The sequence below is a fragment of the Myxine glutinosa genome, chromosome 6 (assembly GCF_964187855.1).
Source record: "Myxine glutinosa chromosome 6, kmMyxGlut1.1, whole genome shotgun sequence".
In the NCBI taxonomy this organism is placed as follows: domain Eukaryota; kingdom Metazoa; phylum Chordata; class Myxini; order Myxiniformes; family Myxinidae; genus Myxine; species Myxine glutinosa.
Window position 1 is genome coordinate 100018156 of NC_136266.1, and position 27113 is coordinate 100045268.

General features: G+C 45.2%; 1 protein-coding gene across 1 annotated transcript in view; it reads right to left on the minus strand.

Annotated features, from left to right (window-relative positions):
- Positions 1–27113, minus strand: part of PDCD6IP (programmed cell death 6 interacting protein) — a 100172-nt gene that overhangs the window by 66130 nt on the left and 6929 nt on the right. Inside the window, exons 2-7 of the mRNA XM_068101684.2 lie at positions 27017–27071; positions 17545–17614; positions 15378–15505; positions 10659–10812; positions 8708–8808; positions 3175–3291 (exon numbers count right to left, since the gene is read on the minus strand). Of these exons, the coding sequence (XP_067957785.2) occupies positions 3175–3291; positions 8708–8808; positions 10659–10812; positions 15378–15505; positions 17545–17614; positions 27017–27071 (625 nt within the window). The remainder of the gene's footprint in view (positions 1–3174; positions 3292–8707; positions 8809–10658; positions 10813–15377; positions 15506–17544; positions 17615–27016; positions 27072–27113) is intronic.

Consider the following 27113-nt stretch of genomic DNA (forward strand, 5'->3'; position numbering starts at 1 on the left):
CGATTTAATAACACCCGGTCAGAAATCAATAACTTCCACACCAGTCAGGGCAAATCTCTACCTTACACGATACACTTTAATCAACCGGATCACTCTATAAATGACATTCAGATCTCTGCCATTGAATCAATCACAAATCGATCACACACCACGATTCTGAAACGTGAGTCCTTTTGGATACACAAACTTCGGACAAAAGTCCCTCATGGCATAAATTTTGATGACTAAAGCATGTTCCCACATCAACCCAATCAAATTGTTAACCGTAACCCATTCATTCATTCATTCATTCATCATTCATTCATTCTACCTTTATATGTCATTTATATAAATATATAAATATATTATATGAATATAAATGGGATATGAATATATGCTTGTGTGTTTATGTATGTATATCTCTATTTGTATATGCACGTGCACCCTAACGGAAGTGACCGTAACGCAAACGGTCACTTCCGTTGAACTTGGGGCTGGTGAGTGAACTTTGGCGTGGCTCTTCCTTCTGTATGCATTTTCTACACATCACACATCTCACACACATCACCATACACACTTGACTGATATACATGCCTGCTGTTTTTGTAGACTCAGAAGAAGACCTTTGTTGGTCGAAAGCTTGTCGACAATTAAAGATCGACGTCCTGAAGCTACGTCCGCGTCTTATTTAATCTAACGATTATATATATATATATATATATATATATATATATATATATATATATATATATACATATACAGTGATCCCTCGTTTATCGCGGGGGTTACGTACCAGAACCCCCCGCGATAGACGAAAATCCGCGAAGTAGCGACCATATTTTTATTTTATTATTTATATATATTTTAAAGCTTTATGACCCTCCCCACACTCCTATTAACCTTTCCCACACTCTTATTAACCTTTCCCATACTCTTATAAACACTTCCTAGACTCTTAAACACTTTTTACACTCTTAAACATACGTAATTTTAACAACATATAAAATTCTAATGGGTACTCACCATTGAAGATACTGTAGCGACCCATGGGTCCCCCAAGCCAGACCAGCATCAGAATCTCCTTGCTCCAGCCGGTGACGTCACCGGCGGGGATCCGCGGCGCAAGAGTGGCTGGTCACGTGACCACCAAAGCGTGTCGCACGTGCGGGTATAATCAGCTACACCTGTTGATCACGTGACCACCGAAGCACGCCACGCTTGAGAGGCGTGGCTTTCGGTTTCGGTTTCTGGTTGTGCTTTATAATGCAGCCCGATAAACGGGCTTTTCAGTGTTCCCGAGTTGGTTTTCAGAATAAATATCTTCTCGGACGAGTTTGTGTCTTGCCCGTCATTTCGTCCGTATCAAGCAAGAGCCCCGGCTCTTCAATACTACAACTTGCGTGATGAAGATGATGATGAATTAGCTGTGCAGTACTGATGACGATGAAGGTGATGACGATGATGCATGTACTGCACAGCCAGAAAGAGCATTACAGTTACCCATTACGTGGGTAACTAGCGCAAGTGGCAGCTGCCGCATCTGCGTTTTCCATACGCACGACTCTTTGTCTCTCCTACTGTACACTATGTACAGTATTTTATTTTTTGTAATATGTTTTAATAACTGTATTTTTCTTATTTTTTTACGTTTTTTAATTTTTTAGGCTAGAAAATGCTTATTTTACCACAAAAATATTTAAAATAATAGTATATAAAAATACATTTATACCGCAAAATCCCGCGATATAGTGAAAAATCCGCGATATAATTTTACATATACTAGCGAGAAAAACCCGCGATGTACCGAAGCCGCGAAAAGTGAACCGCGATATAGCGAGGGACTGTATGTATATATATATATATATATATATATATATATATATATATATATATATATATATATATATATATATATATATATATATATATATATATATATATATATATGTGTGTGTGTGTGTGTGTGTGTGTTTGTGTAATTATTTTCACTTTAAATGGTTCTCTGCAACCACTTGTCCAATTGATGCAAAACTTTAAGCATAGGAGGGACTCCCCATGGAGAATATTGTATTGCTAACCGACATCATAAGGTCACATGGTATGGCAGTCATTATGGATTCAAGGAAAAAAATTGGACATCAGTTTCTCCAAAACCGCTCAATGAAAAACATTGAAATATGGCACATGTCATAAACTTTCCATGGTGTACACATAGTGTGATAATGATGACGCCATCGGTGAAGTAGTATAAAAGCCATAATTGGTTGAATTGAAATCTTTATCCAAATTTTTTTTAAACTTCCGACCTGATGTGATTGAAGAATTAAATTTATGACGCTCATAACCCATGCCAAGAAACTATGCGACAATGGATGATATGGGTGTCCTTCACAAAGAGTAGGCAAGCTATCGCCGGCACATTGAACAAATTACAAATTATTGATCTAACCTACAGGGGACACTGCATAAGAAAGGAAATTCATGAATTCTGACAGGAATATAATGTTGAATGTGTAAAAGTCACAAGGTGCTCTGCTACTTTTAGTGAGCATTCATAAAACAAACAAACAAACAAAAACAATACAAAACCAAACCAAAAATCAACAAAACCAACAAAACAAACAGCAACAACTACAACTACTACGACAACAACTACTACTACTACAACCACTACTACTACAACCACTACTACTACAACTACATCTACTTTAACGACCCCAATAGTATTGCCATCCTTCTTTTGGGTTCCTCCATGGAAAGCTTTTGGCCCAAGTCTTTCACAAACCAGTTGGAGCAGGACGTCAAGGAGTGAACGTCGTCACCGATAAGCTCCGTTTTTAACCTTTTTAAGCGCTTTTTTTTTTTTTTCTTCCCTTTGTATAATGAAAAAATACGCTTTCCGGCGTTTCTTTGACTTTATTTAATAAAAGTAGCGGAGTAACGGAGCAACGGTAACTTCCGTTACTTTTTGTAACGGAGTAATGGAGTAACGGATAACGAAATTACTTTTTTGAGTAACGGAGCAACGGGTAACGAAGTTACTTTCTTGAGTAACGATGCCCACCGATGCATATGAGCATATGTGTTCAGTTAACAATGGTATTTTTGTTCAGCATGAATGCGTGAGGTGAGACTACGTGCTCTCAGAGTGCTGTTCTAGTTTAAGTTGCTTTTCCCTTTAGAACTTTTAAATACCTGCAGGCGACCAACTTCCTCTCCAAAATTCTTCTGTTGCTTTGATAGGGTAGCCCGATGTACTTGAGCTGTTGCCTGGTAAATGGAGTGCTTGGCAGCAAGCAGTGGTAGCACTTCCTGAAAATAGAAATACTAAGTTTTTTGGCAGGGGAGAAAAAAAATGCAATGGAATGGCAAGGACAACAGAAGGTAGGTTAAACCAGTGAGGATCATAATAAAGTGCAGGTTTGGTTGAACATGCAGGACAATTAAAACAAGCCATTTTCAAAAGTCAAGGATGCAGCAGGTAACATGCGAAGTCAGGGACAAAGGGTCGGGGGAGTGGAGGAGGTGACAGCAATGGTGAGAATAAAGGAAGAATCCCACCGGTTTGGGAAATCCCAAAACAGCAGGTTTGTTGGAAGAAGAAAAGAGTAAGAGCCCACAAGGAAAGATGAAAACAAATTATAGTTAGTGGAAAGACAAAATCATCATCACAAACAGGCTTTATTAATTAGTGTACAAGAAAAAAGAAAATAGAAAAAACCCCTCATTTTCATTACAAAAAAAACAAAACAAAAACAATGCTTCATTAAAAGATATATATGTATATATATATTTAAGAAACCAATTTTCATTCCAAATGTGTGTATATATATATATATATATATATATATATATATATATATATATATATATATATATATATATATATATATATATATATACGTACATATATATATATATACACGTAGAATTGTTTTTCTTTACTCTTGAGAAAGGTCAATGGATACACAGTTGTCCATGTTGCTGATCGAATTCAAGCAGTTATTTATTTTGATCATTAAAGGTTGGAGAACTCAAGATGGATTCATTTGATTATAATCCCAACCGCAAGTCATTATATATATATATATATATATATATATATATATATATATATATATATATATATATATATATATATTAGAGTGCATCAAAATATACATTTGTAACCTATTGTTCTGTTCAGGTGATAAAGTGTTCCAATTCATGTTGTTACAACATATGCAAAATATTTTTGCAATATATGGTGATTTAGAGGTGCAACGGCCATCAGCTAGGTTTGACGTCCCAGGCGCAGGCGCAGTGGGCGCACCGCCGCTCGCTTCGTCGAATCAGAGTTCAGTCGCCATCCAATCACAGCGAATGTGTACTGTACAACTGTACATCAAGGTCCAAGGAGGATTTCAGCAATCAGCAGTGAACCACGCTTCGCTTCAGTCATTTCTCAGGTAAATATGTCGAAAGTAATAGACGAGAAGCTAATATCGCTGGTACAGAATGGCAGCCAATTTAGTTTGACACATCTCTGTCCAACTACAATGATGCGTCCTGGAAGGAAGTCATGTGGAAAGCTATCGGCGGCCAGTTGGTTTGTCGGGCGAGCGATAATCAGGGTCACTTTCACCATTTCAGCCTATTTAGTGTTATTTCAGCGATGTTTTTTCACACTGATTGACTGATTGTGATTGCGCAAAACTGCATATTGTTATCAATACAACGAAGCAGTAACATGTTGACGTTGTCGGTGAAAGATGGCGGATTGGCTGTGGTGGTAGCTACCTACTTTTTGCTAGTCATCCAGTTAGGGCAGAATCGTGAAGCTGGGGCAGCAGCCCGGCAGGCACGCTTTACCAAGGAGCAGCAGGAAATGAGTATGACGTCCAACATGGCGATGTTGGAGACTATGGAGAGCGAAAGTGATGAGGTTAGCGATACAAATGAAATGGCCACTATACCAGCTGAGGACACACCATCCACATCCTGCAAACATAAAAAGACTGGCACCACAGCCTTCGTTCCACCCGACATCCTCAGTCGGCCGAGTCTCGTGTCACTGGCTACACGGTTGAAGATCACACCAATGCAGCAGGCTGCCTTCACGCGTGCCATGATCACAGAGTCGGGCGGTAATTGTGAAAATGTTTCAGCATCCTATGCAACAGCAGACCGATCACGCCGCCAAGTGCTGGAGGCTGTCAATGAAGAACACCAAAAGCAGTGGACACCATCTCCTATGTGCACCCTGCACTGGGACAGCAAGTTGACACCGACGCTCACCAATTGGAGGAGCGTTTGACTGTGGTAGTTGGTGATGCGGAGCAGCTCAAACTGCTTGGTGTGCCAGCATATTCAAAGGGTAAAGACGAGGCATGTGGAGATATCATCGCCCGGCTGACATGCAAGCTACTGCAGGACTGGTGCTGTGCCGACCAGGTTGTCAACATGGCATTTGACACCACTGCATCTAACACAGGCCATCGCACAGCAGCCTGCATTGCCATCCAGCTCCGCCTTGGTAGACCACTGCTCTGGTCCGGGTGCCGACATCACATTGGTGAGGTGCTCCTCAGCCACATTTACACTGGCCTCAAGGTGGAGACCTCATGCTCACCCGAGGTTACCTTGTTTAGGCGTCTGCAGGACAACTGGGACTTGCTGCCGCACAAATACAGTGGCCCTTTGTCCCGCTACATTATTGCCAACACCGAACCACCGTTCCTGGGCAGGTTACGTGATGAACTCACCGTGTGTGCTGCAGCAGTGATGGACTACAAGCGAGGCGACTATCACGAGTTTGTGCAGCTGTGTCTTGTCTATCTGGGTGCAGATGATGCAGCACAGACTCCAGTAAACTTCCAAAGGCCGGGAGCGCTGCACAAGGCACGTTGGATGGCTAAGCTCCTCTACACACTCAAGCTGGCTTTGCTGGAGCAGCATATCGCCTTGCTTCCCCAGGGCACCATCACCACACGGCAGCAGGTGCCGAAGATTCGGGCGTTTGCCAACTTCATTATGCACATTTACGCAACATGGTGGCTGACCTGTGACACAGCCGTAGATGCCCCATGGAATGACCTCAAACTCTACCACAACCTATACGCTTACAAGTCTGTTGATGAGGGCATTGCAACATCAGCCATGAAAGCACTGGAGAGGCACCTCTGGTACCTGACTGGTGAGATGCTTCCCCTGGCACTCTTCAGCACCAAGGTGCCAGCTGATGAGCGGCGTGCACTTGCGGATGCCATCTTGGATCACAAGCCAGATCTTCCTATGCGAGCCCCACAGCAGCGCTTTGGCACTGGTTTCGGCAAGCCAAAGTTCCCAGTCCTCTCGCCGACCACCAGGTTGGCCGACCTTGCCAACCCAGACTGCTGGTTCGGTATGCACCAGCTGCACATCGATCCAGCATTTCTCTCACTCAATGTAGAGGAGTGGGCTACAACTGCATCATTCCAGGCAGGTGTGGTGAATGTGCGTGCCATCAACGTTGTGAATGACTGTGCCGAGCATGGGGTCAAACTCACATCAGACTTTGTGGCAGCAGCCAAGAGTGAGCAACATCTGCAGAATGTGCTGCAAGCAGTTGAGCATGACCGCTCTGAGCAGCCCAATCTTCGCTGCTGCAAGCGCCAGCGGAAAACAGTGAAGGACTAGGACTCAATTTTCAAACATTTTTCAGTGATGTTCAATGAAAATGTCAATGTTTATTTTTAAATAAACACATCTTTCTCTTTCCAATAACATCTTCTCAAAAAGTATTTGTTTTATTTGTTTAGAAATTGATGTCATATTAATAGGAAATGGGAGTTCTAAAAGCACCGAAAATTGAAATTTTACCAAAATTTGACATGCTGCGTTGCACCTCTAAATCTGAAAGAATTTTCCCCAAACTTTGCAAAGATTATTTGTATAGACATTGGAACAAAATTCCAAAAAAACAGATTGATACTTTGACATTAAAATTTTTGCATTGCATTTTGATGCCCCGTAATATATATATATATAAAATGATCTTAGGTGACCCACTTTTATTTTTAATCAGCTTTGCCATTCCATTCTGATATATATACAACATATATATTGTCGCACAGATATATATATATATTGTCGCGCAGACCCTTCGGTTAATACCAGGGCTCGCGGATGGGCCAGAACGGATTTACTTGAGGCGACGACCAAACACGGATTCGGCTATAAAACGCGGGAGGAAGAAGGAAAGTGGCAGCTGTGGTAAAAGCGCGTACCTGTGGAAGGCGAACCGACGGCAGCTGCAGGGAAATTAATGAACTCACGAACGACAAGATTAGAAGGTACAAAAATAAAGATTTATTCCACGGAACCAGAAACAATGAAACGTGACGGTAATCAAATAAAAGGGCCTAAATTGGGATCCCACACACCTCACTTCAGAAACGAGACACAGGAAGGAATTACCAAAAGAAAAACGTTCGTTATGTAATAATTGTGAATGTGGTGCGTCCATATCTGTCCTGTCGTCTTGTGTCTCCAAGCTCCGCTGCACACCACGAGGCCCCTCGCTCCAGCACCACAGCACTGTGAAGGACCGAGCCAACGCCCACTCCAGGCTCCTCGTCGACCGCCCATGAGGTCCGTCCACCACTCCATGCTTCAGAAGCACCGATCACACACGAGGCCCCAAAGCACCAAAAGCACCACTCCAAGCACCATGCAGATGGCGAGCCAACGACCACCAGGACCTCTCAATACCAAGAAGAAAAGCGCAGAGAGCACAAGACAGCCAGGGAGGGACGTGCGCAAGAGGCAGCGAAGAACCCAAAAGCTAGAACTCGAGCAAGACAGCTGGACGTGCAAGAGCACCAGAGGGACGTGCTGCGCAAGAGAGAACTTGATGTGCCCGAGAGAAAATGTCGTTCGGCGCGCCATAATATAACCACCCCGGTGACGTCAGCCTTGGCGCGCCACCAACCAGCGCCTTCCACCGAACCTTCCAGCCTCGCGCCTCTCGCACTCGTTGGCTGGAGGTCCGCGCCTAGCGCGCTGACCAATTAGTCCTTCTGGGCGTGGTTATAGCACGTAGCGTGTAGCGTGGGCATAGCACATGCGTGTAGCGTGATCATAGCTCGTAGGTGCAGCTGGCCACGGTCCATGCGGCGGCGCCCCGAGCCGGCCCCCCCTTGCCTGTTCGTCTTCCAAAGTCATGTCAGGGAAGGGAATTATTTAGTGTTGCAATAAGGGCCTAACTACGTGTCTACAGGTGTACAGGTGTGCATTGCCATAAGGGACAAAGGTTTGGCTACCAGGTGTGACACACAGGGGCGTTATTCTTTAATCCCTATTCTATTTAACACACGAACATCCTGGTATGTTCACAGGTATACATCTTAACCCGACAAACCGGACTAAGCATGAAACTTATTACAGGTCAGATTCCTTACCGCGACAGACGAAGCACGTTACCTATTCAGATCTAGCTGGCTCTACATATCACTACCCCACCCGACATAACAATATATATAAATATATATCAAAATGGAATTGCAAAGTTGATTCAAAACAAAAATAAAAGTGGGTCACCTAAGATAATTATTCTTTTCAAAAGTACAAATCAAAAATCTAACAAATTGCTTTGACAACTTAACATTGCTTAACTACAAGCAATCAAACCACTCATCCACAAACAATAATAAAACAAAAGCAGGGCACTACAGGTCATACTGAGATTGAATAAAAAGTCACTCTCTACCTTCGGCAGGTTTTCCCTTGACTGGCATTGCTTGAAAGCATCATTGTAATTGTCTGCAGCCTGGTTTGCTAGTTTTGCAATACTGGCATCTTTCATTTTGTCTGCAAAGCACATTTTGCACTTGATTACCAAAATGATGAAGGATTTTTTTTTGGACCCAAGAAAAACAAACAAACTGTTATTACACAAAAGAAACAAAATTATATTTTTATGCAAACGTGTAAACAAGCAAAATTCGAATTTCGTCCTGGCAAAATTGTAACAAGATCTTGCCAGGAGCAAAATGCATTATAATGGAGGGGCCTATGTACTCGATTTCAAGTTCGTGTGCAGTTCATGTTAATTTTGGGCAACCACTATAAATGTATGCTACTGGGTCATACTAATCGGAAAAATGATGTCGCCATTTTTTTCTGTTGACCTTTAGTGACCTTGACTCAAGGTCAAAGCTCAAACGTCATTACAGTGACCATACTTCATTCAAAGTATTTCGACCTTGGTACCAAAATGTGGCAATTTTCACAAGGAACATTGATTATGACATTAGTTTTGTCATTTGCCCTCTCAGATGTTTGCAATATGCAAATTAATAAACAACTGACCTAATTAGAGAAAAAATATGCATAATTAACATATAATCTTCACCATACACGTAAATCCCATCACTTAGCATTATTATTGAATGCCAATCATTAGTTACCATCTCACCTTCTAAAGTTTCCGCCTACTCGAGGAGCTTTGGAAGAAGCTATCGCGCGTGCCCACTACCAAGCAATGGTGTGGAACCAAGATTACATGCCTGACCCACAGCTCCCACCTGCTACAGACTTTGGGTGGAAAGTGGAAGGTGATGGTCTGGTGGCCATCTCAACAAAGCAACTTCCTGCCCCATATGCCATCACTCACCTAGTTAAGTGTGGATGTACGACAACAAAATGCAGCTCTCACTGCTCTTGCAGATCACAGAATATGAACTGCACAGAGATGTGTGTGTGTGGTGCAGATGATGACAACTGTACTAACAATGACCACGGACATGCTTTTGGGATTGATGGTGAAGAAGAAGAAGATTATGAAGATCCTTTGTTGTGAACAATATAAGAAGCTAATCTAAAAGCAAAAACATGTTTCCAGTTTACTCAGTGCAACATTTTTTACAATGTGTGTCAACAATAACCATTAGATGCACATAGGAACACAATCAGGGTAATGCAGAATTGTGGCCAAAATATGCTCTTTGAACTTTGACCTTAGTTCAAGGTCAGAAGTCACAAGAATATTGACATCAGTCAGCTAATAGGACCCAGGATACATTTGTGATCAATTACCAACAATTAACATTTTCTGGAGACGGGATGTACGAGCCATTATATGTATAACCGGGATATATGTTTAATAGGGTATGCTAATTATGCATATTTTTGTCTCTAATTAGCTCATTTGCATATTGCAAAAAAACGAAAGGTCAAATGACGAAACAAATGTCATAACCAATGTTCCTTGTGAAATTTACCACATTTTGGTACCCAGGTTGATATGCTTTGGATGAAGTATGGTCACTGTAATGACGTTTGAACTTTGACCTCGAGTCAAGGTCACTAAAGGTCAACAGAAAAAATGGCGACATCATTTTTCCGATTAGTAGGACCCAGTACAATATATTTATAGTGGTTGCCCAAAATTAACATGAACTGCACACGAACTTGAAATAGAGTACATAGGCCTCCCCACTATTACCATCATTTACATTTGAAAGCAATATGGTTGGGGAAAAAAAGTTAAATTTCATGCTGGGAAGGTGATGATGCACTTGTAGCATCCTTTCAGCAGTGGGAAAGGGAGAAGCATTCCATAAAAAGTACACAAATACAAATATATATTTTTTGAAGTCATCAAGATGAAGTCAGATGATTAATTGTAAATAGTTGCATGGCGAGATGTAAGAACTCACCAGCAGTGGCTTTTAAGCAGAACACCTCTTGTGCCTGTGCTAGCATAATAAGGCTGAGAGCCCCTGTCGTATCAGGGGTAAGGTCAACAGTTGGCTCTCGACTAGATGCAGACATTACATGGTCTTTTATGTGAGCAAAACAGCCTGCCGCTTGCTAAGAGAAACAAAGAAAGAAAAAGCAACACCAACAACAACAACAAAAAACAATGAATTTCAGCTTCAAGGTTCACTTCCATACATGTTTTACTCCATCCATTGACATCTGCTGTAGTCGATTCTATAAATAGCATTTAATTACCCATTAGCAATTTACATGACACCAACCAAATGTTTCCATAAGGAGCACAAAACTGGCTTGAAACCTGTGGCAGCATTCAACGCAAATGAAAGATTGTTGAAACGGACCGATTGTGGATTATTGGAATGAAATGATTGGGGACTGAAAGAGATACTGGGAAGAGGGACACATCACATGGGGGATACATAGACTATATTAACAACAATGCATGTTCCAAGTCGCAAACCCATAAACAATGGGCAAAGGTCCATCTTTACAAAGACTATAGAAATAACTATCTCGAGATTCCTAAGCAGGTGTTCGGCTTTGCGGCATGTGGGGCGATGGGTGAGTCTGCTCAGAGTGGGAGCGAGGTCCGACCGCCAGTGAGCAGGCCCGAGCCTACGCTGGTGAGTGAGGCGACTTTGCGCCCTTTTACGCTTTGCTACTTTAGACAATACTAAATGGAATACCCACTGCACCATCCTGTCAAAAAGAATCATACAAAGAACAACCTCATAGTGCAAACTTAATTGGTCAATTCATTTGAGAAAGAAAAGCCACATATTCCACGTACAAAATGAAACACCCTAGTCGATGGTGGCCATCTTTGATTCTCAGGGCAACTTCTAAAATTTATGCAACAGACGAATGACAACTTATGTGTAGTTTGATTGATTAGTTCTGGATATTTTTGAATTTCTGGAAAAAAACCCAATAAGAAACGTGCATTTTATGGCAACGTGAAACTCAACATTTAATGAGCTTGGAAAAACATAATTTACATCAACCGGGAATTAGTATTTTTTTGTATACAAGATCGAGGCTCGTGTAAGAGCCAACATCAATCACAAAAAACAACAAACAGACACACAAAACATACAAAAAAGGGAGCAGGAGACAAGCTGGGGAGAGAGAGGGAAGCACACAAGTACAACAGCAGAGAACAGGGACAACGGAAGATCTGTGGGAGGGAGAGGGCTTTGGGGGAGGAGGCATGGGAATGTGGGGGGGTGGGAAAGTATAAAACATATGGACACTGCCGGAACTTCCAGGAAAGAAAAAAGTCGGTATTTCAAAAAAAGAAAGAAGTGGATTTGGGGTGAATTAACGTGGGATCAAGAATCAAGGTTTTGGATGGGGAAAGACTGTGAAGAAGAAGATGGGGAGATGGTGGTGAACAGCTGTTTTAAAGACCTGGAGGGAGGAGTGGGATTGAAGAGAGCGAGGGAGTTTGTTCCAGAGGCGGGAGTAAAGAGGAGTGAAGGTGAGCAGAGAGTCTTGATTTTGGCAATTTCACCAGAAGAGGGTTACTAGCAGATCTTGTGTGACCTGTAGGAATATTTGGGGGACAGAGCACAGATAGAGCTGGGGGAGATAGGCCGGATAGGAGTAGGTCGAAGACAGAAAGACCACCTACCTGCCTGCGGTGAGTGAGTGAAAGGCCCTCGGAGTTAGCTTCATCGCGGGAGATTCCAATGATTCTGAAAGCTTTGGTTTCAACAGCGTGAAGACGAGCTAGGTGTGAGGCAGGAGCACCAGCCCAGAGGGGAGAACAGTATTCCATTGAGCTGCGGATGAAAGCCTTGTATGTGGTTAGTGTTACGGATTCGTCACTTCCGTTGTGGTGGTTTTCATCCACTGTAAACATTTTTGATTCCATGTACTATTATTGTTTTCAAAAGGTTTATTGCTTATGAACTGTTTTCAAAAGGTGAAAAAGTTAGAGTTAAAAGAAACCGGAAACCAGATCGGGAACCGGACGACAAAGAGGAAGAGGAGAAAAAAGAAGGCGGAGCGAGTTGAGTCGGACAAGAAGCATAGTTGCTTTGCGGTCTGGAGCGAACGTTGGCGAGCAAGAGTCACGAGTGAACTTTGGGTTTCCCAGGAAAGGGATTCCTGCGACAGAGTGGTTATCCTTGTGACAGATTAACCTGCGTGTCAGGTTTTGCGATCGATTCCGGAGAGAATCATTGTCGGGCCGTTTAGTCTCGAGAACGGGCCGTCGGCCATTGTGACTCGCGCGCTTTGCACGTCAAGCAAGGTTTCTTTGCTCGACTTTAGCCGTTTTCACCGCATTCAGACGTATCTGGTGTGTGTGTGTGCAACGTGGGAATTTTGAAGGTAAATCTGAGGTTCGCCGACTGTGAGCCTTGGAACGTCCATACCCGAGGGTGTGATTTCCCAGTCGCCTGGAGGGCGCCTTTGGATTTCCCAGTCGCCTGGAGGGCACCTTTGCACAGCTTTGGCAGCAGGACTGTAACTGCCAACCCAAGGGGATTCTGGTCTCGATTGGACATTGATCTGGCGATCGCTGGAGCGAATCCACTTTGGCTTGAAGCCGGGAATTAGAGACATTGGGAATCTTCTTCTTTCCGCTCACTTGGAGCACAGTGAGTTATATATGACGAAACTGATGGTACCATCATAGGATATATATTGATTGTACTTTTGATTACCATTATTGTTGTACTGTTATTCTTGTGTGATCTTAATACAATATTTGTTTGTGAGTAACAATTGGTGTGGCTTCCCCATTGATCTTTGACATACAGAAGAACACATTTTTCTGCCGTGACTCCTCTCGGGGCTCGGAGGTACACTGTGACCAGGGGGTCGGGGAGGAGCACATAACAGTTAGGAGCTCAGGTGTGCCAAGGAAGGACCTCGCACGACGGAGGATGCCCAGTCGGCGACTGGCTTTGGAGACCAGCTTGGAAATGTGGTTTTCCCAGGAAAGATCATAGCAGATAGTGAGACCCAAAAGCTTGAGTGACAGAATTTCCTGGAGAGGATTGTTCAGAAAGTAGATGGGAGGGTTGTCCAGTCAGTCTTTTCGGAGAGACAAAGTAAGAGTGTGAGATTTGTCAGGATTGAAAGACATGTTCCACTTGTTTGACCAGTCTGATTTTGTCCAGGTCTGCAGAGAGTGAGGAGGCTGCAGAGTGCCGATCTGAGATATGAGGAATGGAGCGTCAGAGTGTGGAGTCATCAGCAAAGAGATAGAGAGGATTTTCAAGAGTCAGAAATATCATTGATGAAGACCAGATGAAGACAAGACAAGATGAAGACCATTCATTCATTCATTTCATTCAAGACCAGAAAAAGCACAGGGCCCAGAACACTGCCTTGAGGAACTCCAGCCTGAACAGGAAGGGGAGATGAGAGAAACCCATTCAGGGCCACACGTTGACTACAACTAGAGAGGAAGTCCGCAAGACATGCGTGGAGATTTCCATGGATACCATAGGAGGAGAGTTTGGTGAGCAGAGCGGGGTGCCAGACCGTATCGAAGGCACGTGATATGTCAAGGGAATGAAAATGAATGAATGATCGTTTTAAGGCCATTTTTCTCCGCTAAAGCGGGGGTTATCCTTGCGGGCCCCATGACAATCATGGTTCCCTGTTTGAGGCAATGTTTTTATGGCCGGATGCCCTTCCTGACGCCAACCCTTGGTCACGCTCTTACAATGCACAGGGATACAGTGTACCTATTCTAAATCGGGGTACACACCGTGATCATTCATCCCAGCAAGCTGGTACTCAATTTGCCGACCTCGGAAGGATGACAGGCTGAGTCAACCCCTCTGGCGTTAATTCAGCGATCGACCGGGATTCGAACCCAGGATCCTAGGATCCCAAGCCGGCACCCCAACCGCTAAGCCAACACCAGGCTCTGTCAAGGGAGACAGCTCTAATTTACTGTTTCGCATTGAGGACCTCCATCCATTGTTGACACAGCAGAAACAGCATGTCCAGAGTTGAGTGACCTGGTCTGAAACCAAATTGATGATCAGAGATCAAGCCATTGGGGAAGAGGAAAGATTTGATATCCGAAACAATGATGGATTCAATGACTTTGCTGATAATTGGGAGAAGGCTGATTGGTCTGTTGTTGCAAGGATCTGTTTTTGCACATTTTTTGTGTAAAGCGGTAATGTTGGCTGATTTCCAAGCTGATGGCAGATGACCTTGTGCAAAAGAGAGGGTGAAGAGAACAGAGATAGGGTGAGATAGAGCGGCAGAGCACGATTTTAGGACCCGTGGGCTGATGCCGTCTGGTCCAGTTGCAGAATCATAGTCAAGGATTGACAAACTTCTCCACTTTGTCAGGAGAGAAGGACACAGAGTCCAGGAGCAGCTGGGTACGGTGGGTACAGAGAGGGACGGGTTTGGGACACAAGATTTTGAGGCAAACACAGAGTTGAGGCATTCAGCTTTTTCATGTGCGGAGTCAGCTGTGTAGCCGTTTGAGGGAAGGGAGGGGATGGAAGGGGAACAAACACCAGAAACAGATTTGACCAGACGCCACCAAGATTTGGAGGAGGGAGACAGGTTTGAGAGTTCAGTCTTGAGAGTCGAGAGATATTGTTTCCTGGCTCTCCTGAGGGTAGACACACACTTCTTCCGAGCTTTGTGAAAGGAGAATACAAAATACCGACCTGGAAGTACTTTGCTGCAGTCTTCATGCCCTCATCACTGTCCAGGGTCAGCTCTCCAGCAATGTGACTCATCATGGCACCAATGTTGAAAAGCACGCACATCTTCTCAAAGCTGGCTCGTGGAACAGCTGTTGGTGAAACATCCCAAGTAAGATTGGCATTAGCCAAAGATGTCAGATAATTTTGAACATTTCCAAGTTGACGTACATACAGTATGTGAGGACAAAAATATTAAGTAAATGATAATACAGTGCAAATATATAAAAAGCTAAATACTTTGACAATTGACCATTCATTCACAAAAGCACTCCATGGTAATTCCAGCAAGACCTATTTATGATAATAAATTGGGTAGGAGTGAAGGAGACATCTTTTATTTAGATAAATCATCAGTTATTTGATTTTTATCTTGCCAAAACGAAGTTTTTGCAAGATGTATTAGTCAGCTTGTATGTTTGTTTGTGGTTAATCATTTTTTTTTTCACGTTTAGATCACTCTGTAGACCACAGTTATTATTGGAAACTCCTGTAACTTCGCATATCAGAGTCCTATAGAGATACCCTTCAGCACACAAAATTTTGAAGGTCAAGGTCAAAGGTCAAGGTCACTTTGTGGTCAATCATGGAGGTCGACGAAACACTAATTTTTTGAGTAACTTTGATCGGATCGTCTCCAAACTTCATGGGAATCTAGTATATGGTCCGGCGCTCAGCTGATTAGTTTTTGGTGGCGATCGGCCTTGACCTTCATGGTTAGCGCTGGAGGTCGAAAATTATTGACCCCAAGGTCAAATTTTGAAATCGTAGGTACCATATCGAGTAATACCTCATATGAATGCCCTTGATGAGTGCTTCCCAGATCTGTAAACAGTTTGACGCTATGACGTCATTTGATGACGTCATGACGAAAAAACGGAATTTTCATGAAAAAATTATTTCCTCAGTTCTCATCAAAATCTTTCAATATTTCATGTGCGTTGGTCATGAAGACATACTATTCACCATACGAAATTATTAAGGTCAAGGTCAAAGGTCAAGGTCACTTTCCGGTCAATCATGGAGGTCAACGAAACCCTTATTTTTTGAGTAACTTTGATCTTATGATCTCCAAACTTGGTGGGTATATAGGGTGTGGTATGGCGCTCAGCTGATTAGTTTTTGGTGTCGATCGGCCTTGACCTTCAAGGTCATTTTGAAGGTCATTCAATTTTGACCAAAAGGTAAAATAGACAGATGCAGGGGCAAGATACGGTTCACCCTGTGGGTGACATATGTTTATTTTTTTTTTAATCAAACAACGAAAGGACAGCACAGATGCTGTCATCACAGTCTACCACATTTCTCAGCCTCACCATCAGCCATGACTTCGTGTGATGACCATATAGACAATCTTTCCTCAAAAGCCAGCAGAATAACTTGACATCCTCTGGCATTTCAAGTAATTCTTGAAAAATAAGAATTACTGGGCTGGTGCCCCAGAATCATGTACGCCTCTCCTGGATTGTTTGGCGTCTAAAGTTCTTAAAATTAGTGGCAATTCCCGTGATGAGACCGAAGCAGAGGTTCTGTTGCTCATCACATATCAAGCAGGTCTGTCACTTCTGTCTTTTACTGCTTCTCCTCCAGACTCGCTCAATCTCTCAGCCCTCTGACCGTACACAACTCCAAAATGCACACGATCTTCCATCAACCTCCTCAGAGTTCGAATTCAAACCGCAAACTCTTTTGTTTCTCACTTCTCATACCTGTGGAACGATCTTCCGAAGGCTATTCTAAGCCCATGCTTCCTTCCCTCTTTGGCTTTAAAAGCAGGCAGTGCACTCTCTCATTTCATTCCCCCCATCCTTTTTTCTTTAACCCACATTGACATGCCTCACCCAATCCTCTTATTTCCAGCTTGTTGTTTTCTCCCCTCCTCCATTCGTTCTTGTTCATTCATCCCCTTGCTTGTATCCAACTGTTGCCTTACTCTTCCATGATGCGACCATATTGGTCAATTCATTTGACAAAGATTAAGATCGAGATGAGAATTAATAAAAAGCCAAATTTTTGCTCGTGTAAAAAGCTTTAAAAACAAAAATACAGTTTAAAAAGCCGATCATGATGCATCATGTATACAAGTAAGTCATGCATTATAATGACAGCATTTTGAACACTGCATACTTACTGATTTTGGCAGAACTCCCAAACAGTGATCCCTTGTCAAAGGCATCTTTCCAGGTGAAATTAACTGGAAGCTGAAATGGTAAATGGTAAATAGGAAATCACATTACTATATATTACACAAGCCAATTAAAAAAAAATTTTTAACGAACAGCAAACAAGGGTATGAAGAGGATTTCCCACAGGATCTTTCGGATCAAAGTAAACGCTCCATAAAGTTGCAAAAACCATGTCACCTTTAGGAAGCAAATTTGGAAAATAGGACACAGACTTAAAAAGCAGTGAAAATATTCCATGTATAATATTTTACATATATACACATTTGTAGTTAAATGGATCTGACCAAAGAGGTAAATAGGGCTTAGTTTAGAATAATTATTTCATAGTGCATGTTAGCATTAGCATGATGTGATTACTGTAATTAAAGAGGCCGTGTTGAGTAGTGTTTCGCAAGTTCTAGTCTTTCCCACCCAAATGTCTGTTTCTCAAGGTCCGATCTTTTACCCGAAGATAGGAGACCACACACGATCTGCCCATCTGTATATTTGTCACTCTACTCCACCGGTGTTGTAGCAAGGTTGGGAGATTCCGTCACAAGTCGGGAGTAAAGCTGACGCATGATCGGAACATTACCAGCCCCCAAGTCGATTATTGCAGATTGAGGCAGATTGAGGATTGAGGCAGATACTTGACGATCCCTACCTTTTGGGTTGTATGAGGAATGTGTCTGTGTAATAAGAAAGCTAAATGGTCAATTTTGAAATATCACGCCTCACAAGCCAAGTGACAGAGATAGTTGCCATGGCAGCAGGATTCAGCCAATCACCACAGTGATCTAATCAGGTTGAAATAATGTCATGAGGAATATATATCTGCAATATGAAAGATAAATGTTCAAGGGTTTTTGAAATATATACACAAGAGTACATGGACAGATGATCAGTCGGTCAGAGCTAATTTGAATGTCTCCCGTCTCCGACATTGTCTGAGGTGTGGGGGCCAAAGAAAACGACATAATTTAGACCGATATGCCGATGCCCACATTATGCTTTGCTTACTTTTAACTTTGACATAAAACCTCAAGACCATTTGACCTCAATATCTAATCTGTACAAATGTATTGTTGCGGTTTTGAGAACCCACACAGGTAACATCATTAAAGGTTAAAGGTTGCACCCCATAGATAGGCCACAAGCAACACGTAGGTCACCTTAGAACGTTAGTTATTTCATAGTATGTGTTTAGGATAAGGCCATTCCCAATAGTTGCATCTGCATTGTGTAGACCAAATAAGAGTAGGCCCCGTTCGTCCATTTTGCAGCTTCCCTCCAAATCGACCTCGTTGGGCGAACTCGCTGGGCTTCCGCTCAAACCGAACTCGCTGGGCTTCCGCTCAAACCGAACTCGCTGGGCTTCCGCTCAAACCGAACTCGCTGGGCTTCCGCTCAAACCGAACTCGCTGGGCTTCCGCTCAAACCGAACTCGCTGGGCTTCCGCTCAAACCAGCCCAAAAGCCACGAGGTAAGGCCTGAAAAGGGGGGCGGAGCGCAAGGGGGGAGGTGTAGCCACGTCAAGCAGCCATCAAGGCGGAGCCGGGAAGCCCTCACAAGCCAATCAGGGCTGAGGTGACATCGCCCGACAGGGTGTGGCTGGACATTCCAGAGGGTTCGCTGGGCGTGGCAATTTAACCCCTTGCGCGAGGCCCCCACCTCAGTTCTGAGAAGGGAGAGGGGCTCACAAAGTTCGTGTGCATAGTTATAAGGGGAGAAGCGCTCGTTGAACAGAGTTTGAGTTGAGGCTTGGTTCGTGTGAGAGTTACGAGAGAGAGAGACGCGCGGTGACAAGCCTTACAAAGGACTGGCGCACGGCGCGCATTGCAGAGGACTGCAGCGTGAGAAGGACGTTGGTGAAAGGCGCTTGGATCGATCATAACAATACCGGGAGCGCGTATAAAGGCGCCGGTACAAGTATTACGTACAATATATAATCGCCACATACCGATCCCTCGATATATTAATTGTCCGCGTCGCGCCTACGCCACGGGGAGAGCTGCCTGCCGTCTTCCACCATCTGCACAGTACGAGTCGGGGACCGGACGAGCTGTGGACGCCATCGTTGGACCCTCAACCAGACCATCTTCAAACCCCGTGTGAGTGACCCTGAGAGTGAGTCTGAGAGTAAATGGGCCCGGGTCCAGGGAATAAGTATAAGACTGCATAAGGCTGCCCTGTGTATCTGCTTCTTCCTCTTCATTGTACATTCTTTCTTTCTTTTCCTCTTCTAATTGTACAAAGTATAAATAAATTACCTGTTCTTCCTAGTTTTCCTCTTAATCCGATCGTCCTAGTCTTTTCCTCAATTGGGCAAGCGTGGCACGACTAGGGACCGCTTAGAATCAGGTTTAGTACCTGCTAATGGCCCGAATCGCAGCTCACTTCGCTCGGCGTGTCCACTAACGCCGTGGTTCGGGTGGGGTCATTTCCTTGCTTCACGGTCGGTGTTAGTACTTAGGTAATAGGACTAATTCGACCAACAACTCTATTTAACACCGACCGGAAGGAACGCGATAGCCTCGGGATCGCGTCGGCCAGTAAAAGGACAAGGGGATTAATCCCCCCTTGTTAAGGGGAAGGCCGACGTTTGGAGATCCGCAACAATTGGTGTCGGGGAGTGGGATTTGGACCCGAAGTGCGCCTAACGCACTCCAAATTACGAGCGGCTGAAATTGTAGTAACATCCAAATTAACATCGTGCCATGGATAGCCAAGGCGATCGGATGCCGGTGGGGGTAGATGAGGAGTTAGAATTAACCCAGGACCACCGGGAAGAAGTGGGACAATTTGGAGGAATGGAAGAGGAAATTGAAGAGGGTGCAGCAGTAGGGGTTGCAGGTGAGCAAAATGGCGGCGCCTCGCACATGGCGGCGAGGGTCGAGCCCACGGTGCCAACGGACTGGAGCCTATTTTTGGCACGGATGAGGACCTTTTTGGTCAAAACGGGTGAAGACATGAAAATAGAGGGGGACAAATCAAGGGCAGAAATGAGAGAATTGGGGGACAAATCCACCCGGGAAATAAAAGGGTTGGAAAACAAAATGGGAGAGCAATTGGAAAACCTAATTGGGGGATTGAGTAAGGAGATGGGAGAAATGAGGGCCGATAGCAAGCAATTGAGAAATCAAATTGGGGGAGTAGAAAGCAAATTGGGGGGCCAATTGAAGGACGTGGGTGGCCAAGCCCGAGAAATGAAGGACGGGTTAACGGGGTTGGAAAACAGGATGGCCACCCGAGAAAATCAAATGAAAGGAATGAACGACGGGTTAACGGGGTTTGAAAACAGAATGGGTGGCCACATAAAAAAATATGGGGAAAACATAGACCGCATGTCGAGCGGGAAAGGTACATTGGTATGCGACGGGGTGGCGCGGCTTGAGGAACGCGGGGAAAGCGAGGCTGAGCAAGGCATAGTTACATGGACTGGTATAGAAATCGCAACACGGGGTATAGAGAAGCCGACGGCCGCTGAATTAGAAAATCTTATTTTATGTGCACCAGCGGTCGTCGAGCTAAATAAAGAAGAAGAAATTATAATTAAAATTGGGATTAAGGAGACGGCGGACTTAGAAGAGCAATCGCAGGAGGAAAAGATGGAATATGTGCAAAGTCCGTGTTCGCATCATGATGCCGTACTTGTTAACCCCAATGGAAGTTTGCAGTTGGTGCAGGAGAGAAGAATCCCAAAGGTGAGTCGGGCTGTATATGGCGCGAAAAGGTTTGGCGCGAAAGTGTTTGGCGCGAAAAGATTTTTCACGCGCTTGGGATCCCGGCGTCACCTGGGCGCTGGTGGAAGGTCCGTGGTGCGCTGTGTGAAAGGAAATGACGCACGTGTGAGGAAAAGGTGTGTGCCGAAGCACGAGTGTGATACAGAGTGTGGAAGTGAGAGTGAGTGCGACACTGAGTGTGAGATGGATGGAGAGTGTGCGAGAATGCACACCAGAGTTGGTTGTGGAGTGTGTGCGAGGATGCACACCAGAGCGTGTTGGAGCGAGTGTGCGGGGATGCACACCAGAGCGCATGATTGGGTGTGCAGCAGGAGATTGCACACCCGTGGGTAGGTGTGCGCTGAGTGGGTGTATGCAGGAGTGCACACCCATGGGAGCAACAGAGAAGTGTGTAACAGAGTGTGCGAATGGTAGGAGTGCGCAAGGATGTGCGCGAGAGTGTGTAATAATGGAGTGTGTGAGCAGTGTGAGCAGCGTGTGTGCCTGGGTGGTGTGCAAGCGAAAGTGCAATAACGAAGTGTATGGAGACGCCTGGATGTGCGAGTGAGGAACGGGTCGCGTGTGGGTGTGAGAATGCGACTCGAGCATCGACGCAGACCGGGGCAGCGTTCAGGCCGACGAATAGCCGACGCGAGCTCTCGGGGCGTGGTGCGCTTTGTGTGCTGCGGGAGCCGGCGGGGATCGTTGCCGCGGCGCTCTCGCAAGGAGCGCCGTGCACGATTCGTGCTGGGCCCCGCCCTGTTTGGTCGGTGCTGCGCCTTCGCGGGCAAGGCGATCGGCACGATTCCGGGGGAGAAAAGCCAGGTCGGACCTTCGCCCCCTGGCAGGCACGGTGTTCCGACCGAGGGAGGTTGGGTCATCGTGGCGGAGACCGAAAGGCTCCGCGCCGGGATGGCACCTGGAACCTCGGTCTGAGTATGCCTCCTCCCCAGAAACGAAAATGCCGGACGGACCCAACCTACAGGAGACTGACCATCCGCATGCAATGCCCGGCTTTGCGAAGCCGAGCGGTGGTGAAATGTATTTCCGCACCGAGGCTCGAGAGTAGTGGACAAGTAGTAATAGCAGTGATGATGGCGATAGTGATAGCGAATGGTAGTTGTACCATTCACACTTTGGGGGCACATGAGCTATAGGTTTATGGGGTTTGGCAGTGTAAACTAGCCGAGGGCGGGCTCGGATAATTGTTAGGGATCTAGAAAGATGACTTTAAGAGACTTGAGATGTAAGTAGTGACTTTTGTAGAAGTAGTGGGGACGTAGTCAGATTAGATGGATGATAATGACGCAGGATGTGCTTAGTGTAAAGGGAAGACAGGGAAAGCACTAGTATTAGAGGGAGGTAGTTAGCTAGATGATGCTGTGTGTGTGTAGTAGTATGGAGAAGTTGTGAATGAGATTCTTGGTGGTGGTGAGAAAATGAGGCAATGGTCGTGAATGGTGTGTGTGTGTGTGTGTGTGTGTGTGTGTGTGTGTGTGTGTGTGTGTGTGTGTGTGTGTGTGTGTGTGTGTGTGTGTGTGTGCAGAGTATTGTGGAAAAGTGTAAGTGTATTGAGTGATTGGCTTGCATGGGGTGCAAGTGAGAATACTGAGTGGTGTGGAATAAATGGTGTGGAGTGAGTGGTGTGGAGAGCATGGTGCAAAAGAGTGGATGGGGGAAGATGGACCCCCCTCATGAGTACCCGGGGAGGGTAGTTTAAAGTTAGGTAGAGGGAGTAGGTAAATTGTTGGATTTTGACATCTGTGGTGCGTGTAGTAGCAAAGTATTGCTTTGAGGGGTGCATAAGTCTGTGGAGATGGCTGGGCGTGTGAGCCTGTTGGTAAGTATGGTTATTGGGGCACTCCGCCACTGGTAGTCTGTCGGCCAGGTGAGGCCACAGGTAGGCTTCTGGGAGCCAGGTAGAGTTGTGTAGAGTTCAGCGGGGCCCGAGGATCCGAGAGGAGGACCCGGGTAGCCCAATGCCAGGGAGGGCATTAGTGGGGTGAGAGCCAGGAGGGCCTTCCCCAAGTTAGGTTAGTCGCAGGAGCTAGGCAAGCTCGGGTGGCGTCTTCAGTGGCAGAGGTGCGCAGGTCGGTAGACCTGCTAGTAGAGCCACACGACCCAGCCCCGAAATTGTGTGAGGGCACAGTATTGAAAAAATGGGTGAGTGAGACCCTAAATTTGGGAGGCACCACAGTATGGTCAATGGGAATTGGGTTTTAGAACCACATAGTTTAAAGATGCCAAGTGGCAGGGCAAGACCCCAGGTAGTTTAAAGAGTTAATGTCAATTAGAAGGATAGTTCGGAGGAAATCTCTTCGCACCATCCGCATCCACTCACCAAGGTGACAGGACTCCACACCAGGTTTTGAAATGATTTGGAATGTAAGACGCATCATGACGTGGGTGAGACATTGTGTGTTATTCCATCCCTTCCTTCTGGGAGGGATTGGGGACGAATTTGTAATTAGGGGGAGATATGGGAGACGAGACGGTAGAGACGAATTTGTAAATTGTGTACATACGGGGAAGGGCAAGGGTAGTGTAGGAGACATGGGGGGTTACGTACGAGTAGGGACGAGCTTTCTCCGCTCGCTCTCCCGCGCCCCTCATATCGCATTACCTTGCATTGTGTGTACCCTTGCGCCCTTTCCCCCACTAACCTCTGCTTTGTCTTCCTCCCCACTCATGTACCCAAGGTCTTTTGTCGAGGGGAGTGTGCAGGTGCCCTGAGCCGTGCGACCGTACTCTGCGCTGCACCCTGCTGCCTGCCGCCTGCACCGATACACCATATGGACCACAGCGTTCTGTGGCCTGGCACCTTTGCTGGAGCAGGCCATTGCTGCCAGCAGCATCTTGCTTGCGGACCACTGTTTTTAAGTGACGCACATGCCAAGCAGTCGGACCACCTAAGCTGGCCCTGCTTGCCAAATAAAAAGCGGACACGGGTTGTGCCCTTTTTTATTAATTAATCTTTGGTGTGCCCGGACAAAAAGATGGTAAACTTTAACGATGGCACACCGAAGATCCATGAAGCCATAAGCCAGAAGATCCATCGGCACAGCAGCCAAGCACAAGACATCATCATTAATAATTATTGAAATGTTTTTGGTGCATTTTCGTGATGGTGCTTTTTGTGCATTTTTTATTATTCAGGTGCATATGGGTGTATGGTGTATTGGTGCAGTGCATTGCAATCGGTGTTTCCTCTTTCCAAAAGTTCTTTTCTTTTCCCACAAAAGACAGGTCCTGGGTTCTAGTGTTGTAAATAACTAGTTCGTGTCTTGTAAATAACATGCTCCCCACCGGCTTTATGTGTAGTTTGCGAATAATTCCGTAATTCGGTTAATTGTGGGCGTGAGTCAGTTAGGTAGTACACAACGCAGCAGGTGGGACATATCGTGTTAAAACTGTCGCACGCAGAGTAGTAGGTTAAATGTAGAGGGTAACCACACCTAAGTGTCACACTAATTTTAAAGGTAGTCCTGCCCCAGGTATCGAAGCCGGCCATCCTCACTGGTATGTGATTCGGCTCGGGACGAGCCTGGCGAAAGGAGGGGTGCAGTGTTGCGGTTTTGAGAACCCACACAGGTAACATCATTAAAAGTTAAAGGTTGCACCCCATAGATAGGCCACAAACAACACGTAGATCACCTTAGGACGTTAGTTATTTCATAGTATGTGTTTAGGATAAGGCCATTCCCAATCGTTGCATCTGCGTTGTGTAGAACAAATAAGCGAAGGCCCCGTTCGTCCATTTTGCAGCTTCCCTCCAAATCGACCTCGTTGGGCGAACTCACTGGGCTTCCGCTCAAACCGAACTCGCTGGGCTTCCGCTCAAACCAGCCCAAAAGCCACGAGGTAAGGCCCGAAAAGGGGGGCGGAGCGCAAGGGGGGAGGTGTGGCCACGTCAAGCAGCCACCAAGGCGTAGCTGGGAAGCCCTCACCAGCCAATCAGGGCTGAGGTGACATCACCTGACAGGGTGTGGCTGGACCTTCCAGAGGGTTCGCAGGGCGTGGCAATATAACTCCTTGCGCGAGGCCCCCACCTCAGTTCTGAGAAGGGAGAGGCGCTCACAAAGTTCGTGTGCAGAGTTATGAGGGGAGAAGCGCTCGTTGAACAGAGTTTGAGTTGAGTCTTGGTTCGTGTGAGAGTTACGAGAGAGAGAGACACGCGGTGACAAGCCTTACAAAGGACTGGCGTGCGGCGCGCATTGCAGACGACTGCAGCGTGAGAAGGATGTTGGTGAAAAGCGCTTGGATCGATCATAACAATACCGGGAGCGCGTATAAAGGCGCCGGTACAAGTATTACGTACGATATATAATCGCCACGTACCGATCCCCCGATATATAATTGTCCGCATCGCGGCTACGCCACGGGGAGAGCTGCCTGCCGTCTTCCACCATCTGCACGGTACGAGTCAGGGACCGGACGAGCTGTGGACGCCATCGTTGGACCCTCAACCAGACCATCTTCAAACCCCGTGTGAGTGACCCTGAGAGTGAGTCTGAGAGTGAATGGGCCCGTGTCCAGGGAATAAGTATAAGACTGCATAAGGCTGCCCTGTGTATCTGCTTCTTCCTCTTCATTGTACATTCTTTCTTTTCCTCTTCTAATTGTACAAAGTGTAAATAAATTACCTGTTCTTCCTGGTTTTCCTCTTAATCCGATCGTCCTAGTTTTTTCCTCAATTGGGTAAGTGTGGCACGATTAGGGGCCGCTTAGAATCGGGTTTAGTACCTGCTAATGGCCCGAATCGCGGCTCGCTTCGCTCGGCGTGTCCACCAACACCGTGGTTCAGGTGGGGATATTTCCTTGCTTCACGGTCAGTGTTAGTACTTAGGTAATAGGACTAATTCGACCAACAACGCTATTTAACACCGACCGGAAGGAACGTGATAGCCTCGGGATCGCGTCGGCCAGTAAAAGGACAAGGGGATTAATCCCCCCTTGATAAGGGGAAGGCCGACGTTTGAGATCCGCAACAGTATTATGGTACATGTATGAAGTTTAGTTAAAATCCCTACCTAGATACCATTTTTAACCGAACATGACCTCTGACCCTTGAATCTAATCAGTTCACTTTTGCGTCGTAATACATACTTGTACTAAGTTTGATTTAAATCCCATCACTGGTTCACAAGTTAGTGCAGTAACATAATTTTTACCTCACTGGTTATACAATTAAAGTATGCCTGAAGAACAATCTGCATCCATCATGTGAAAAATGAAAATCTCGAAACAAAATCAACCAACCAATCAAATCAATCACATGAAAGGCAAGGGAGAATCGCATCAGGCACAATGCTACATTATAAAGTACACAACTACCTTGTGCTGGTGGAACCAGTTCATGGATATGCTGAATTATGCAGAAACAAGGATACAAGAAGAACTACGAAATAAAGTATCACTGGAATTAATACATTATAGATCACATGACTAAAGCATGAGGTAACGCACAATGACTCAGCATCAACTGACGTTTCATCATTGCAATCTCACGTCCCCTTCAATATGCAGCATACACTGTACAGATTAACCTGTCTCTGAACACTTCATGAGTGCTTTGCGGTCCTGCTGGAGTGCAGTGGAAATCATTACACCAAGCCTTGCACCAAAGAAAAAAAAATCTCAGCCAAAGGTCTTCATTGATGCTAAACTTCCCTCAAAGGAGCTGCGATGTTCAACAAGAGAAGGCTTGAAATCTTACCTGGCTTTCGTTGATTGGAATCTTTGCTTCAATAGAGCACAATTGGTCATAGTACCTGCAAACAATTAACGTTTTATTTGGTTGCTTATTCCATCAA